Genomic DNA, 15,797 nt, shown 5'->3' with positions numbered 1-15,797 from the left:
CTTGCTGTAGAGGTGCAGAAACTAAAGGACTAAGAGAGAAAAGCTATAATTACATGTCAAACATAAAAACTGCACTCGTGCTACAGTATAATAAGATCTAGGATCGAATAATATCCTGGTGTAGTCATGTGACAATCTGCGAATTTGTGCACTCATGACATTATTACAATATGCTGTTGTGTCTCTACAGTAGCTAGTTTTAAAAAGCTTGTTTTATTTCATCCAATTTTTAATATACAATTCGAATTATTAATGACCATTATGATGATAATATCATTAAATGTTTTATATTTATCCTGTTCTGACTGCATTTCTTTAACAAATTAATATAATTTTTTTTTTTTAAATATCAGAGTGACACACAGTATGTCACGAGGGCTCTTAACCCTAAAATTGTCAGGGGAAAACGCAACATGTGACGTCTTTTAAAATGTGTTTCATGTGCTCTGTATTACATCTCCATAATGTCCCGTAAAGGAGAAAACGGGTTCTTATGAGTTAAAAGGATTGATAACATTTCAGATTTACTGTATTTTAATGTTCTCTCTCTGATACGTCATATCAACGCCATAGCAACGGCTCGTGCTTAGTGTTTATTAATAAAAATAAACAGATGAAAAACGTGTGTAATAGCTGATATGATGAAGTTTGCTGTAAGGAGTTTTGTTCATTTATCATGTATGGAACAAAAGGACTTTTATCAGTGTTAGAGCTATTTAATAGTCAGTGTCATTTTTCCTAAACATCCTTAAGTATGATGTATCATTCATTAATAAGTAAAGATAATGTAAAAATAGGACGTTTTTTTGTGACAAAACACTGGAAAAATCAACACTCACTGTTTGCTATTATTATTATTATTATTATTATTATTATTATTATTATATTCTGTTGTATACATTCCTGTATTATGCAACTAAATCTACACTTTTCACACTTTTTCCCCAGATTTATGACATTGTGTACTGTATACAAAAATACAAACAAAACAAAAAATTTTGATAAAATACAAATTTTACTTATTTTAATTTTTCCCTCTTTTACTTTCATTTCAGCATAAGGCCTGTAATGTGTAGCGGCCCTGCCTCAAAAGCTTAGTTTCATTTTTCTGTAATGCTGAAAGTGATGAGCTGATTATTTACTTACAGAGAGTCATGAGCAATATGAAGTGGTTCATCATCTTTCTGTGGAGGTGTGCAGAAACTAAAGAGAGAGAGACAGAGTTTATAGTAAAATTATATAATAACAGGTCAAACATAAAAACTGCCCTCTTGCTACAGTATATTAATAATAATAATAATAATAATAATAATACACTATAACCAGTGTAGTGTGTACATATGGTATATACTTTATACTTCGATATAGAGAGTAGTCCAACAATATGTATTTTTTATTAGTAGGAACAATAAAAATCACGAAACATATTTTCTCTTTCTCTTTTTCTCTCTCTCTTTCTCTCTCTCATAGCATACAGATCACTTTAGGAGGAATGAAACATTCCCTTTTCAATGAAACCATATAAAGTGGGCGTGGCACAAATCCTACACACTCCCACACACCTCCACAGACCAGCACAGAGACACTCAGCTAACACTACAGATAATATCTTAAGTAAACACGCTCTCTATGGCTATGTTTCCACTGCAGGTCTCAATGCCTATATCAGATTTTTTTGACCGTCTGTTTACACGTTCTTTATGACTCATATCCGATTCACGTGTTTACACTTGCCATACCATCTGAAACATCTTGCATACTTAAAGGGAGGTTTTTGCGCTACACACTAGCCAAGATAGACGGAGGTGAAGTATGCTTGACGCTCTGCGATATATCCTTTATTCACCAAATACTGATTTATTAATGATCAATATAATTATATAATCAGTATAATTAACTGATATAATTAATTATTATTTAGTCCAAATAAGCATTAACACAAGGGGGGGGGGGGGGGCTGGGTGCTTTTCCTTTTCCATGTCACCTGCGATGTTATAATTCCACACGCGCTTCCACTGGAGAATAACATTACGTCATTAAACCGCAAAGAAGTCACAGTTTTAATGACGTACAGAACGCAATGCTTCAGGAAATCCGATCTGTCTGTTTACACCACAATCACATGAGCACATGTCTGATTTATATCTGATTATATCTGATTATATCTGATTCTATGTCCTGTTTACACGGACATAGAACATATCGGATATGTGTCACATATGAGCAAAACATCGAAATTAGGTCACATTTACCTGACAGTGTAAACGTAGCCTATACTGCACAATTCTGAGCTCGATATATGTTTATTTAAAAAAACAAACAAACAAAAAAAAAAGCAAAATAGAATTACTCACTGTCTCTATACCTCTTTATTCTGTATTCGGGGTCACATGGGGCCTGGAGTCTATTCCAGGAGACTTAGGGCATGAGGCGGGGTACACCCTGGACACACACACGGAACCGGGCCTCTGGAGGTGTGAACCCAGCCTCATGACGGTACCAACCCGCTACGCCACTGTGCCGCCAACAGTCAAACACATACTGTCTATAATGCTATGAGCTTTAATAAGCAATGAGAACGTGTCAGTTTAGGGTTAAATAACTGGTTCCTGCTGAATCGTATTGATCCAATATCCATTAGAAGTGTGTTACTTATTCGCTTAGTTATACACAAATTTCATTTTTTTTCTTTCACCAGGCAGTGTATTTGTAACATATTTTTTTTAAATACACACTACATCAAACTTTTATTTTGATAACTGTGTGTAATTAATGATTGATTGACAGATTTTTTAAGTCACACTTTTTATTTTTGACTGGCTTTTAATGCAGTTCATGCACTGAAAAATATTCATTTATTTAAACAACAACAACAACAACAACAACGATGATAATGATGATGATTATTATTATTATTATTATTATTATAAATTTATACGTTCAGTGGGTGTTTTATTTTGAAATCCCGGAAGTGTTTGTGTTTATCGCGCGCCTCAGTGTGACGCTTCCTCGTGCATCAGTGACGGAAACGCAGGTCGGGTCGGAGCGGCGCGTGAGGACTACAGACAGCAGAGTGAGTGAGGGGGGAGGAGGGGGGGGTGTAGTGACAGGGCTTATTATTATTATTATTATTATAGAGGGAGAAATACTGTTTAATCTGTTTATCTTTATTATTATTTATTTAAACTCTTTATTCTCTAATGTTCTGATTATATCCGCGCTGATGTGACTGTTCACACACACACACACACACACACTGACCCGAGCTGACCGGGGGTGGAGGGATAAAGGTGTGTGTGTGTGTGTGTGTGTGCACGCGCGCGCGGTGATATTCTTAAGGTTTATGTTTTTAATTGTTTCTTCTTCACTTTCATTTCGGGAGAATCAGATCATTTTGGTTTCATTTTCATCATCAGCTGACACACACACACACACACACACACACAGACCTAAACATATGGTTTAAACACTAAAACAGATGATGTAATCAGCAGGAGATGAATTTTTTTAAGTTGATCACTTTAAAGATAAAAGTGTTTAATAATAAACTACAGAGACTTTTTAAATGATAAGTAACAACATTCAGTGTTTGTGTGGAGTTCAGTTCTCATCATACCTGAGATACACAGTGTGTTTAACATCCGCATGTAAATACACTCACACAAGGACCGGTGTCTCACTGTCTCACTCTCACACTGTCTCACTCTCACACTGTCTCACTCTCACAGTGTCCCTGTCTGTCTCACTCTCTATCCCTCTCTCACTCTCACTGTCTCACTCTCAATGTCCCTGTCTGTCTTACTCTTACTGTCTTACTCTCACACTGTCCCTGTTTGTCTCACTCTATCCCTATTTCAATCTCACTGTCTCACTTTATCTCTCTCTCTGTCTTACTCTCACTGTCTTACTCTCACAGTGTCCCTGTCTGTCTCATGCTCTACCCCTATCTCAGTCTCACTGTCTAACTCTATCCCACTCTCACTGTCTCACTCTCAGTGTCCCTGTCTGTCTCACTCTCACTGTCTTACTCTCACAATGTCCCTGTCTGCCTCACTCTCACTGTCTTACTCTCACAGTGTCCCTGTCTGTCTCACGCTCTATCCAATCCTATCCTATCTCAATCTCACTCTCACTGTGGCTCTGTCTGTCTCACTCTCTATCCCTCTCTCACTCTTACTGTCTCACTCTCAGTGTCCCTGGCTGTCTCACTCTCACTGTCTTACTCTCACAGTGTCCCTGCCCGTCTCACGCTCTATCCCTATCTCAATCTCACTCTTACTGTGGCTCTGTCTGTCTCACTCTCTATCCCTCTCTCACTCTCACTGTCTCACTCTCTATCCCCATCTCAGTCTCACTCTCACACTGTTCATGTCTGTCTCACTCTCTATCCCTCTCTCACTCTCACTGTCTTACTCTCAGTGAGACAGTGTCTGTCTTACTCTTACTGTCTTACTCTCACAGTGTCCCTGTCTGTCTCACGCTCTATCCCTATCTCAATCTCACTCTCACTGTGGCTCTGCCTGTCTCACGCTCTATCCCTATCTCAATCTCACTCTCACTGTGGCTCTGCCTGTCTCACGCTCTATCCCTATCTCAATCTCACTGTCTCACTTTATCTCTCTCTCTGTCTTACTTTCACTGTCTCACACTGTCCCTGTTTGTCTTACTCTATCCCTATCTCAGTCTCACTGTCTAACTCTATCCCACTCTTACTGTCCCACTCTCAGTGTCCCTGTCTGTCTCACTCTCACTGTCTTACTCTCACAATGTCCCTGTCTGCCTCACTCTCACTGTCTTACTCTCACAGTGTCCCTGTCTGTCTCACGCTCTATCCAATCCTATCCTATCCTATCTCAATCTCACTCTCACTGTGGCTCTGTTTGTCTCACTCTCTATCCTTCTCTCACTCTCACTGTCTCGCTCTCAGTGTCCCTGTCTGTCTCACTCTCACTGTCCTACTCTCACACTGTCCCTGCCTGTCTCACGCTCTATCCCTATCTCAATCTCACTCTCACTGTGGCTCTGTCTGTCTCACTCTCTATCCCTCTTACTCTCACTGTCTCACTCTCTATCCCCCTCTCAGTCTTACTCTCACACTGTTCATGTCTGTCTCACTCTCTATCCCTCTCTCACTCTCACTGTCCCACTCTGTGTCCCTGTCTGTCTTACTCTCACTGTCTTACTCTCACTGTGGCTCTGTCTGTCTCACGCTCTATCCCTATCTCAATCTCACACTGTCCCTGTTTGTCTCACTCTATCCCTATCTCAGTCTCACTGTCTCACTCTATCCCTCTCTCTCTCACTCTCTATCCCTCTCTCACTCTTACTGTCTTACTCACTTTCACTATCTCACTCTCTATCCCTCTCTCACTCTCACTGTCCCACTCTGTGTCCCTGTCTGTCTTACTCTCACTGTCTTACTCTCACAGTGTCCCTGTCTGTCTCACGCTCTATCCCTATTTCAATCTCACACTGTCCCTGTTTGTCTTACTCTATCCCTATCTCAGTCTAACTGTCTTACTCTATCCCTCTCTCTCTCACTCTCTCTCCCTCTCTCACTCTCTATCCCTGTCTCACTCTTACTGTCTTACTCACTCTCACTATATCACTCTCTATCCCTCTCTCACTCTTACTGTCCCACTCTGTGTCCCTGTCTCTCACTCTCACTGTCCTACTCTCACACTGTCCCTACCTGTCTTACGCTCTATCCCTATCTCAATCTTACTCTCACTGTGGCTCTGTCTGTCTCACTCTCTATCCCTCTCTCACTGTCTCACTCTCAGTGTCCCTGTCTGTCTCACTCTCACTGTCTTACTCTCACAATGTCTCTGTCTGCCTCACTCTCACTGTCTTACTCTCACAGTGTCCCTGTCTGTCTTACTCTCTATCCCTATCTCATTCTCACTGCCTCACTCTCACTGTGTCCCTGTCTGTCTCACTCTTTACAGTATACCTATCTCAGTCTCACTCTCACTGTCTTACCCTCACTGTGTCCCTGTCTGTCTCACTCTCACACTGTCCCTGTCTGTCTCACTCTCTATCCTTATCTCAGTCTCACTCTCACTGTCTCACCCTCACTGTGTCTCTGTCTGTCTCACTCTCTATCCCTCTCTCACTCTCACTGTCTCACTCTCAATGTCCCTGTCTGTCTTACTCTTACTGTCTTACTCTCACACTGTCCCTGTTTGTCTCACTCTATCCCTATTTCAATCTCACTGTCTAACTCTATCCCACTCTCACTGTCTTACTCTCACAATGTCCCTGTCTGCCTCACTCTCACTGTCTTACTCTCACAATGTCCCTGTCTGCCTCACTCTCACTGTCTTACTCTCACAGTGTCCTTGTCTGTCTCACGCTCTATCCAATCCTATCCTATCTCAATCTCACTCTCACTGTGGCTCTGTCTGTCTCACTCTCTATCCCTCTCTCACTCTTACTGTCTCACTCTCAGTGTCCCTGGCTGTCTCACTCTCACTGTCCTACTCTCACACTGTCCCTGCCTGTCTCACGCTCTATCCCTATCTCAATCTTACTCTCACAATGTCTCTGTCTGCCTCCCTGTCTTACTCTCACAGTGTCCCTGTCTGTCTTACTCTCTATTCCTATCTCAGTCTCACTGCCTCACTCTCACTGTGTCCCTGTCTGTCTCACTCTCTACAGTATACCTATCTCAGTCTCACTCTCACTGTCTTACCCTCACTGTGTCCCTGTCTGTCTCACTCTCACACTGCCCCTGTCTGTCTCACTCTCTATCCTTATCTCAGTCTCACTCTCACTGTCTCACCCTTACTGTGTCTCTGTCTGTCTCACTCTCTATCCCTCTCTCACTCTCACTGTCTCACTCTCAATGTCCCTGTCTGTCTTACTCTTACTGTCTTACTCTCACACTGTCCCTGTTTGTCTCACTCTATCCCTATTTCAATCTCACTGTCTAACTCTATCCCACTCTCACTGTCTCACTCTCAGTGTCCCTGTTTGTCTCACTATCACTGTCTTACTCTCACAATGTCCCTGTCTGCCTCACTCTCACTGTCTTACTCTCACTGTGTCCCTGTCTGTCTCACTCTCTACAGTATACCTATCTCAGTCTCACTCTCAATGTGTCTCTGTCTGTCTCATGCTCTATCCCTATCTCACTTTCACTGTCTCACTCTCAGTGTCCCTGCCTGCCTCACTCTCACTGTCTTACTCTCACAGTGTCTCTGGCTGTCTTACTCTTTATCTCTATCTCAGTCTCACTGTGGCTCTGTCTGTCTCACTCTCTATCCCTCTTACTCTCACTGTCTCACTCTCTATCCCCCTCTCAGTCTTACTCTCACACTGTTCATGTCTGTCTCACTCTCTATCCCTCTCTCACTCTCACTGTCCCACTCTGTGTCCCTGTCTGTCTTACTCTCACTGTCTTACTCTCACTGTGGCTCTGTCTGTCTCACGCTCTATCCCTATCTCAATCTCACACTGTCCCTGTTTGTCTCACTCTATCCCTATCTCAGTCTCACTGTCTCACTCTATCCCTCTCTCTCACTCTCTATCCCTCTCTCACTCTTACTGTCTTACTCACTTTCACTATCTCACTCTCTATCCCTCTCTCACTCTCACTGTCCCACTCTGTGTCCCTGTCTGTCTTACTCTCACTGTCTTACTCTCACAGTGTCCCTGTCTGTCTCACGCTCTATCCCTATTTCAATCTCACACTGTCCCTGTTTGTCTTACTCTATCCCTATCTCAGTCTAACTGTCTTACTCTATCCCTCTCTCTCTCACTCTCTCTCCCTCTCTCACTCTCTATCCCTGTCTCACTCTTACTGTCTTACTCACTCTCACTATATCACTCTCTATCCCTCTCTCACTCTTACTGTCCCACTCTCAGTGTCACTGTCTGTCTTACTCTCACTGTCTTACTCTCACAGTGTCCCTGTCTGTCTCACTCTCTATCCCTATCTCAATCTCACTTTCACTGTGGCTCTGTCTGTCTCACGCTATATCCCTATCTCAATCTCACACTGTCCCTGTTTGTCTCACTCTATCCCTATCTCAGTCTTACTGTCTCACTCTATCCCTCTTTCTCTCACTCTCTATCCCTCTCTCACTCTTACTGTCTTACTCACTCTTACTATCTCACTCTCTATCCCTCTCTCACTATCACTGTCCCACTCACAGTGTCCCTGTCTGTCTCACTCTCACTGTCTTACTCTCACAATGTCCCTGTCTGCCTCACTCTCACTGTCTTACTCTCACAGTGTCCCTGTCTGTCTCACGCTCTATCCAATCCTATCCTATCTCAATCTCACTCTCACTGTGGCTCTGTCTGTCTCACTCTCTATCCCTCTCTCACTCTTACTGTCTCGCTCTCAGTGTCCCTTTCTTACTCTCACAATGTCCCTGTCTGCCTCACTCTCACTGTCTTACTCTCACAGTGTCCCTGTCTGTCTTACTCTCTATTCCTATCTCAGTCTCACTGCCTCACTCTCACTGTGTCCCTGTCTGTCTCACTCTCACACTGCCCCTGTCTGTCTCACTCTCTATCCTTATCTCAGTCTCACTCTCACTGTCTCACCCTTACTGTGTCTCTGTCTGTCTCATGCTCTATCCCTATCTCAATCTCACTGTCTCACTCTATCCCTCTTTCTGTCTCACTCTCACTGACTTACTCTCACACTGTCCCTGTCTGTCTCACTCTATTCCGCTCTCAGTCTCACTGTCTAACTCTATCCCGCTCTCACTTTCTCTGTCTCACTCTCAGTGTCCCTGCCTGTCTCACTCTCACTGTCTTACTCTCACACTGTCCCTGTCTGTCTCACTCTATTCCGCTCTCAGTCTCACTGTCTAACTCTATCCCGCTCTCACTTTCTCTGTCTCACTCTCAGTGTCTCTGCCTGTCTCACTCTCACTGTCTCACTCTCAGTGTCCCTGCCTGCCTCACTCTCACTGTCTTACTCTCACAGTGTCTCTGGCTGTCTTACTCTTTATCCCTATCTCAGTCTCACTGATTCACTTTCACTGTGTCCCTGTCTGTCTCACTCTCTATCCTGCTCTCTGTCTTACTCTCATTGTCTCACTCTCACAGTGTCCCTGTCTGTCTCACTCTCTATCCCTCTCTCAGTCTCACTCTCTCCCTCAGTTTTACTGTCTTTCACTTTCTGTCAATGTTTCAGTCTGACTTTCTCTTCCTGTTTCACTAGCTCTATCTCACTTTGTCTCTCTTGCTGTCTCACTCTCTCTTTTACTCTCTTGCTGTCTCTCTCTAATGACATGAGACATGGATGTAGCTTTTAAAGGACAGTAACCTGGTGCTGATTCAGACAGGACGCCAGGACGGTCAGGTTCATCCCTCGGGTTTATGGAAAGAAGGGCGGGACTGAGCGCCACTTTATATAGCGCTACAGCATTACTAATGATGATTCAGTTCAAACGGTAGTGATGAAGATCACCACTATGATAATGATGATGATGATGATGGTTTCTCTGTGCAGTGTTAGTGTGTGTCTCACCATGACGTCAGTCGAGGACGCTGAGGTCTTCATCCCGCAGCAGGCGCGTGTCGTCACCGTCCCCGTGCGCTCGCTGCCTTCCTCCATCACTAAGAAAATGCCCCTGAGTCCCGCTCACTCCGACCAGCCGGCCACCTTCATCTCCCCGGTGGAGCTGAGGATAAAAGGGACGACCCTGAAATCACGACCTTTGACCCCGGGGCAGTTTCTCCTGCCGGTCCTGACCTCTAACTGTGAAGCTTTTAAAATACTCAGAGATTTTCTACTGTCAGGTGTTTAATCCATTTCCTATATTTTAGGAAAGGGAGAAAAATATCTCCGAAAAATATCTTAGAATTTTTTTTCTTTTGTTCTTTTTTTAAAGATTAAAGTTTTTATTTTATTATTTTTTTTATTTCAGGGTGGTTTGTGAGATGACATGCATAAGTTCCACTTAAATGTTTAATGCGTCATATATACTTTATTTATTGCTATCGTTGACTCAATTGTTAATTTATTAACAATTATTATTTATTTGAATAATAAAAATAATGTTAGTTTTTCTGTTTTAAAAATTATTTATAAACATCATTACTGTATTTATTAGATGGTAAGTAAATGAAATGTTGGTCATGAAAATGATAATTATATCAAGTCGTTGTATAGTATTTTTTAATCATGCTGTTATAAATAATTCCTTGTTAAAAATGTTTTGGGCAGTAAGGGGGATTTAAACTTCTATGTATTATTTCTAAACTTTATTATTATTTATTTCAATAGCAATTATCTGGCCTGTTTTTTTGTTTATTTTTTAGATCGCTTATTTATATAGAAATGTAAATTAAATGTGCTATGCGCCCTCTAGTGGCTGAATTAACCACAAGACACTCTTAATCCCAAAACACAACTATATTTGCTTCTAAATATATAATAATGTAAGTAAATAGTTACCTAAAAAAGTTTAGTGTAGCTTAATTTCGTTGACAATAATTATTTCTATTTATATCTAATTATTCTTTGTGCTTCAGATCTTTTAAAATCTATAAAATGAGTTTTGTTTGGTTGTGTACTTGTTTACTTGTTTATTTAATGTCGTTCTCCAGGTCAGACCTCACTGCAGGTGTCTAAGAGCCCAGGAGCAGGTTCTGCGTTCTGCAGAGGAAGGAACTCCATCGTTGTGTTTAACAAACAAATTTTCCTTATTGTAAGAAAAGCCAAGGAGTCGAAACGAAGCACCGCCCTCTCCGAGTGTGAAGCCCCGCCCCTGAGCTCACCTGTAAAAACGGTAGGTTATTTGGATGGAACTTTACTGAGTGCATTTCATTTTATTTTTTTTTCTGTTTTTATTTTGTATATTATTTTTCAGATAGATAGACAGATAGATAGTTAAAAACTTAAAAATTTGTCTAAAAATGTGTTCTTTTTTTCGTTTTATATATTTTTCTTTTATTCAGAATTTAATTTATTTTCTTCCTGTTTAAACCCTTACACATGTACGTGATTATTGTGCTGTATGTTTTCGCAGCGGGATGGAGGAAGTGACATCATCGAGGAGCAGAAGGATGATGGTGTGATGGAGTGTGAAGCGGTAAATAAGATTCATAATTAAATTAATTTACTGTGATATAAAATGTTACAACAATTTAAAAAAGTTGATGTATTTTTATTTATTCGTAAAGATTGTATTTATTTATTTGTAGGTAATTTTTAAAGAAAACTAAAAATCCTTACAATAAAAGTATTTAAACTTACATGTGTCCTGGACTCAACTCAACAGGAAGTCAGTTTTTTTGGGTCATTTGCAAAACGCCCCCGATAGATTTTGATATAGTCCTCCTAGGGGATTAATACGATCGTCACCAAACAGGGCAGATGTGATCTAAAGACATTGAGGATTCAAAATTGTGAAGGGGGCAAAAGGTGCTTGGGCCCGCTCATCGTTGCTTGCAACAGTATTTTACAGTTTGATTTAGTTGTAAATTTAAGACTAAAGAGTAATTACTGCTATAAACAATTTACCTTAAAGAAATTATATTTTTTGTTGTTGGTTTTTATTATTAGTCATCTTTTTACATTTGTGAATATTAAAATTATTTACAAGAATTGGTCTTGTGATAAAGATAAATAATTACCTGTACTTTGCTGTGATTAATTATATTTGAGTAATGAGTAAAATAGCTTAGGGTGCTTTATTTATTTTTTGCAGCTGGTTGATGGCATCACTGACAGGAAGAGGAGTAAAGATGCAGAGGATGATGGGAAACGCGCAGAAGTGTTAAAGGAAAGCGAAGCTGATGTGACGAAGAACGGGGACGAAAACTACCCCGCTAAAAACCCACTAACAAAGGACGCGAACACCAACACGCCGAGCGCCGAGGAAAAGATAATGCAGATAAAGCTAGAGGAAGAGACAAGCGCTAGCGCACCTTGTGGTGAAGCTCAGAGCTCGCTGGCTAACACTGAAGACTGTGGCGGTGGAGAAGATCGGATTACACTGGCCCTCACAGAAAGTTCTACTTTAGAGAGTTCATTAGCTAAAGCCAAATATTGCAAACATGTAACTTTCTCCAGGGTTCAGAGTCCATCAGTAACGAGCGAAAATGAACATCAAGGTAAAATTGACTGTAAAGGTCAAAGCAGCGAATTGGAGATTCCTCAGGATAAAACTGAAGCATCTGTTAGAGCTGCTGAGGTTGTCGAGGTAAACATCGCTCATCGAGCTGTTCAGGAAAATGCCGGAGACACAAATGAAGACGGAGTGAAATCTAAACCTTCCATCAGTATTCAGGCGAGCAAAGGTCAGAGTTCACACTGCGAACGTGCCGATGAGACAGTAAACATAAGCAGCGAGGATAACGTCGGGTCAGGAGACGCGAATGCAGTCGGAACAAACGGCAGCAAAGTTAAACATTTGTTGGAAATAGTAGAGAGAATCAAACAAGGAAATAACAACAGCGTTAACGATCAGGCCTCATCGGTCGAATTAGCGAAATGTAAAAATGACGATATCGCTGTAGAAACGGGTGCCGATTGCGACGGCTTAATCATTGAGAAAAGTTGTGTGGAAGTCGAAAGCGTATCAGCGGGAAGTCACATGGAGGTCATCGAGTGCAGCGCTAGAGACGAATCGGATCGACACACGAGCGGCGATGAAAGTCAAGTAAACGAGACGGGCGCCGAAACTAAAAGAGAAGGTCCTGTCAGTATCGTCACAAATTTGTCAGTTGAAGCCAAAGGCTGCGAAGGTGCCGTTCAGATCTCGGACACGGCCGACAGTCATGCTTTACACAAATGTACAAATGACGTAAATCGAGAAAAAAGTTGCGCTGGCGTGAAGTGTCCGAGTCTGACGCTTAAACACTGCGAGGGTGCCATCGAGATCGTGGATGACGTTGATGATGAGAACGACACAACCCGTCCAGAGAGTGGAAACAAACTGGGACCTGAGACTCCCGACGGCGCTAAAGGGTGCAAACGGAAGATTTTCACTAGAACCGTGGATGAGACGAGTTTAGACGTAGTAGCTGTCGCTCAGATTAGCGAAAATAACATTTCATCAGCTAAACGATGTAAACATGATGATGACGATGACGTGGAGTTCTTGTCTGAGTCTAAACCCGTCATAAAGCACAAACATAAAGCTACAAATCACGATCATGATGTTGTGATCATTGAGGACGACGATAACGAAGATGATAAAATCAACAGAAGCTCAAACAGCACAAATGAAATATCAGTATCGTCGCTGGATGAATGTGATCTTGAGATCTTGGACGTGCGAGGATGTCAAGGAGATGATGTTGAACTTCAGAGTATTTTGGAAAAAATGAAAAGCCGTAAACGGTGCATCTCCGATAGCGAGGACGTTGAAGTTTGCACTGAGAGTCAGATTAATAAAACTGAAGATTCGTCCACAAAACGCTTCAAAACAGAGGACACTACAAACTCGGGCGCAAAAACTGTCGGAAAGAGCGCCGGAGCGAGGGATCAGGATGACCAGATAAACAACAAAACGCCCTCTGAAGCCTGTATTAGTGAAGCTGAACAACTGTTAACCAGAAACGATGTGGAGATCCTGACGACTCGCAACAGCAATGAGGTGTCATGTAAAAGCGGAAACGAGCCGATTAGCGACGGTACAGATTACAACACAGCTGCTGCAGGCCTGATCAGTGAAGTGGAGAATTCTTCTGGTACAAATAATGTCAGTAAAACTGCGTCTGAGATCGAGGACACGCACGAAGCTAACGACGCAAACGGAGTCGAAACAAATTGTGTTGAAGGTTGTGTTAAATCCTATGTCAGCGAGGTTCAAAGTCAAAGTGCCGAACAAGAACATGTTACGCATGAACAAAACTCCGACGTAACGAATGGCGGAGTTTGCGGTGAGTCACACGCTAGCGGGGATAAGAGCGTGGCCCAGAATCGAGTTTTTGCTGCGAAAAGTGATTTTAAAGAACCGAACCGTGATGGAACATCTTGCGATCTCTCTGCTCATGGAACTAACAATGATGCTGCAGCTCAGAAAGAGAATGAAGATCTAGAACAAGCTGGCGTCAGGGAAACACCCACTTCGGACGTCACCGCTTCCCGAAGTTGCGTTCCACCTCAGACTGGCAAATCATCAGAGACGCGCGAACACCGCAAGAGCGATCCTGACAGCCAAGCGTCCGGTCCGGATCAAGACGGCAAGTTAGCAGAGGAACAGTCGGAGGCTCCCAATCAGAGCGCACGTGCTGAGGAAGTGGGTGTGATGCCCCGCCCCACGTCTCCTTTCACGGAGCTGAGGCGGGAGGAGAACATCAGTCGGATCCGAGCAAAAATCCGAGGGATGGAGGAGAAACTCAACAATCTGATTAACTCACACCGCTAAACGAGAACGCTCAGGAAACATTAACGAACAGTGACCTGTAGAAACGTTAGCATTTAGAGTGGAGCTCGTCCCGCTCGCGAACACAAACTGACCTGATATTATTCAGAGTATATACAGTACATGCACTTTTATATAACTGGACGCAAAGCACACGCCTTATAGTTTTCATACTTTTGGCATTGAGGTAAAGGTGGCGGTGCTTATTAAAACAAACATTGCAATATTTTACTATTATACCAGAAAGAAAGTAAAAATATACTTTTGCTTTATTTTTTGTCAGTTAATTTTGATGTAACTATAAAGACGTGAGAATGTCGAGTCGCCGTTTGAAGTTTATTCATAAACACAGATTGTGAGGTCTTTTTTTGTTCAGTTTATTTTCTCTGAATGATTTGTAAAGGTTTAGGTATGGGGCGTGTCCCGAGGTCATGTGACCTGTTAAATAAACACAGTGCACTTTATCATTCTTGTTTATTTCATTATTTCTTTTTTTGCTCCATGGAATCTGAAAAAGCCTAACATTTATCTGGATCTGGATCTAGAAAAAAAAAAAAAAGTCAAAAACCCATCCGAACGAATATCACACGGATGGATCAAAATCAGGAAAGAAAGTGGCAACACCTTTTGCAACAAATCGACTACCGCAGGGTTTACGCATCCCAGACCAAAGGTAAATTTTTACTGCAGAAGCTAATGCTCTGCTTATGGCTTTGAAATTCATCGAAACCACATTACGAAAGGATTACCTAATAATAACAGACTTAAAATCATGTCTCCAAGCATTAAAAAATATAAAAACAGATCATTCAACAATCTTGAAAATCCTAACCAATTTATCATTCGTAGAAGGAAATAATTTTAACATAATTATCTGTTGGATATCCGGACACTCAGGAATCCCTAGTAATGAGAAAGCAGACAAAACTGCCAAAGGAGCATTATCTAAATAAACAATTAAATGCTTTATACCCTTCACAGATTTAAAACCAATTTTAAATGAATACATCAAAAATAAATGCCAATCAGAACGGGACCAAAGCTTAAATAATAAACTCTATGAAACAAACCCCGATGTTGGATCATGACGTAAATGTCCTTTTAAAAATCATTGGGATTAAGTGACGTATACAAGATGCGGGATCGGACACTCACGAGCAACACACACGTTTTTACTGTCGAGAGAAAACCCACCACAATGTTTACTTTTAATCCTTTAGGAAACTTGTTTCATTCTATTGACACTTTTAAAATAAGTTTTTAAACACGTAAATCCAAATGTAGTTTTAAAGTTCTTAGAAAAAAAATATTTTAAACATCTTATCTAGTTTTAATATCGAATAACAAAAATGCTTCTCACCATGAATAGAGCCATAGAAACTGGCGTGGTGTTAAAAAAGAAAGAAAGAAAGATTTCTCTCTCGTTTTCCATCCATTTTCTTTTTTCTTGCCTTTTTG

General features: G+C 41.5%; 1 protein-coding gene across 2 annotated transcripts; it reads left to right on the top strand.

The window, feature by feature from the left end:
* Positions 1-2,949: 2,949 nt before the first annotated feature.
* si:dkeyp-110g5.4 (uncharacterized protein LOC561637 homolog) lies at positions 2,950-14,803 on the top strand. 2 transcript variants are annotated; one of them, XM_053504407.1, is made up of 5 exons: positions 2,950-3,073; positions 9,473-9,762; positions 10,573-10,754; positions 10,995-11,057; positions 11,676-14,803. In XM_053504407.1, exons 2-5 carry the CDS (start codon positions 9,492-9,494, stop codon positions 14,340-14,342), a joined length of 3,183 nt encoding a protein of 1,060 aa, XP_053360382.1. In that variant the 5' UTR covers positions 2,950-3,073; positions 9,473-9,491; the 3' UTR covers positions 14,343-14,803. The 2 variants fall into 2 exon arrangements, with proteins under 2 accessions (XP_053360382.1, XP_053360381.1); XM_053504406.1 differs by lacking the exon at positions 2,950-3,073 and having other exon boundaries at positions 8,867-9,762.
* Positions 14,804-15,797: the final 994 nt, after the last annotated feature.

This window comes from Clarias gariepinus, chromosome 9 (assembly GCF_024256425.1).
Source record: "Clarias gariepinus isolate MV-2021 ecotype Netherlands chromosome 9, CGAR_prim_01v2, whole genome shotgun sequence".
Lineage (NCBI taxonomy): Eukaryota > Metazoa > Chordata > Actinopteri > Siluriformes > Clariidae > Clarias > Clarias gariepinus.
This window is presented reverse-complemented; position numbering and strand designations above follow the sequence as displayed.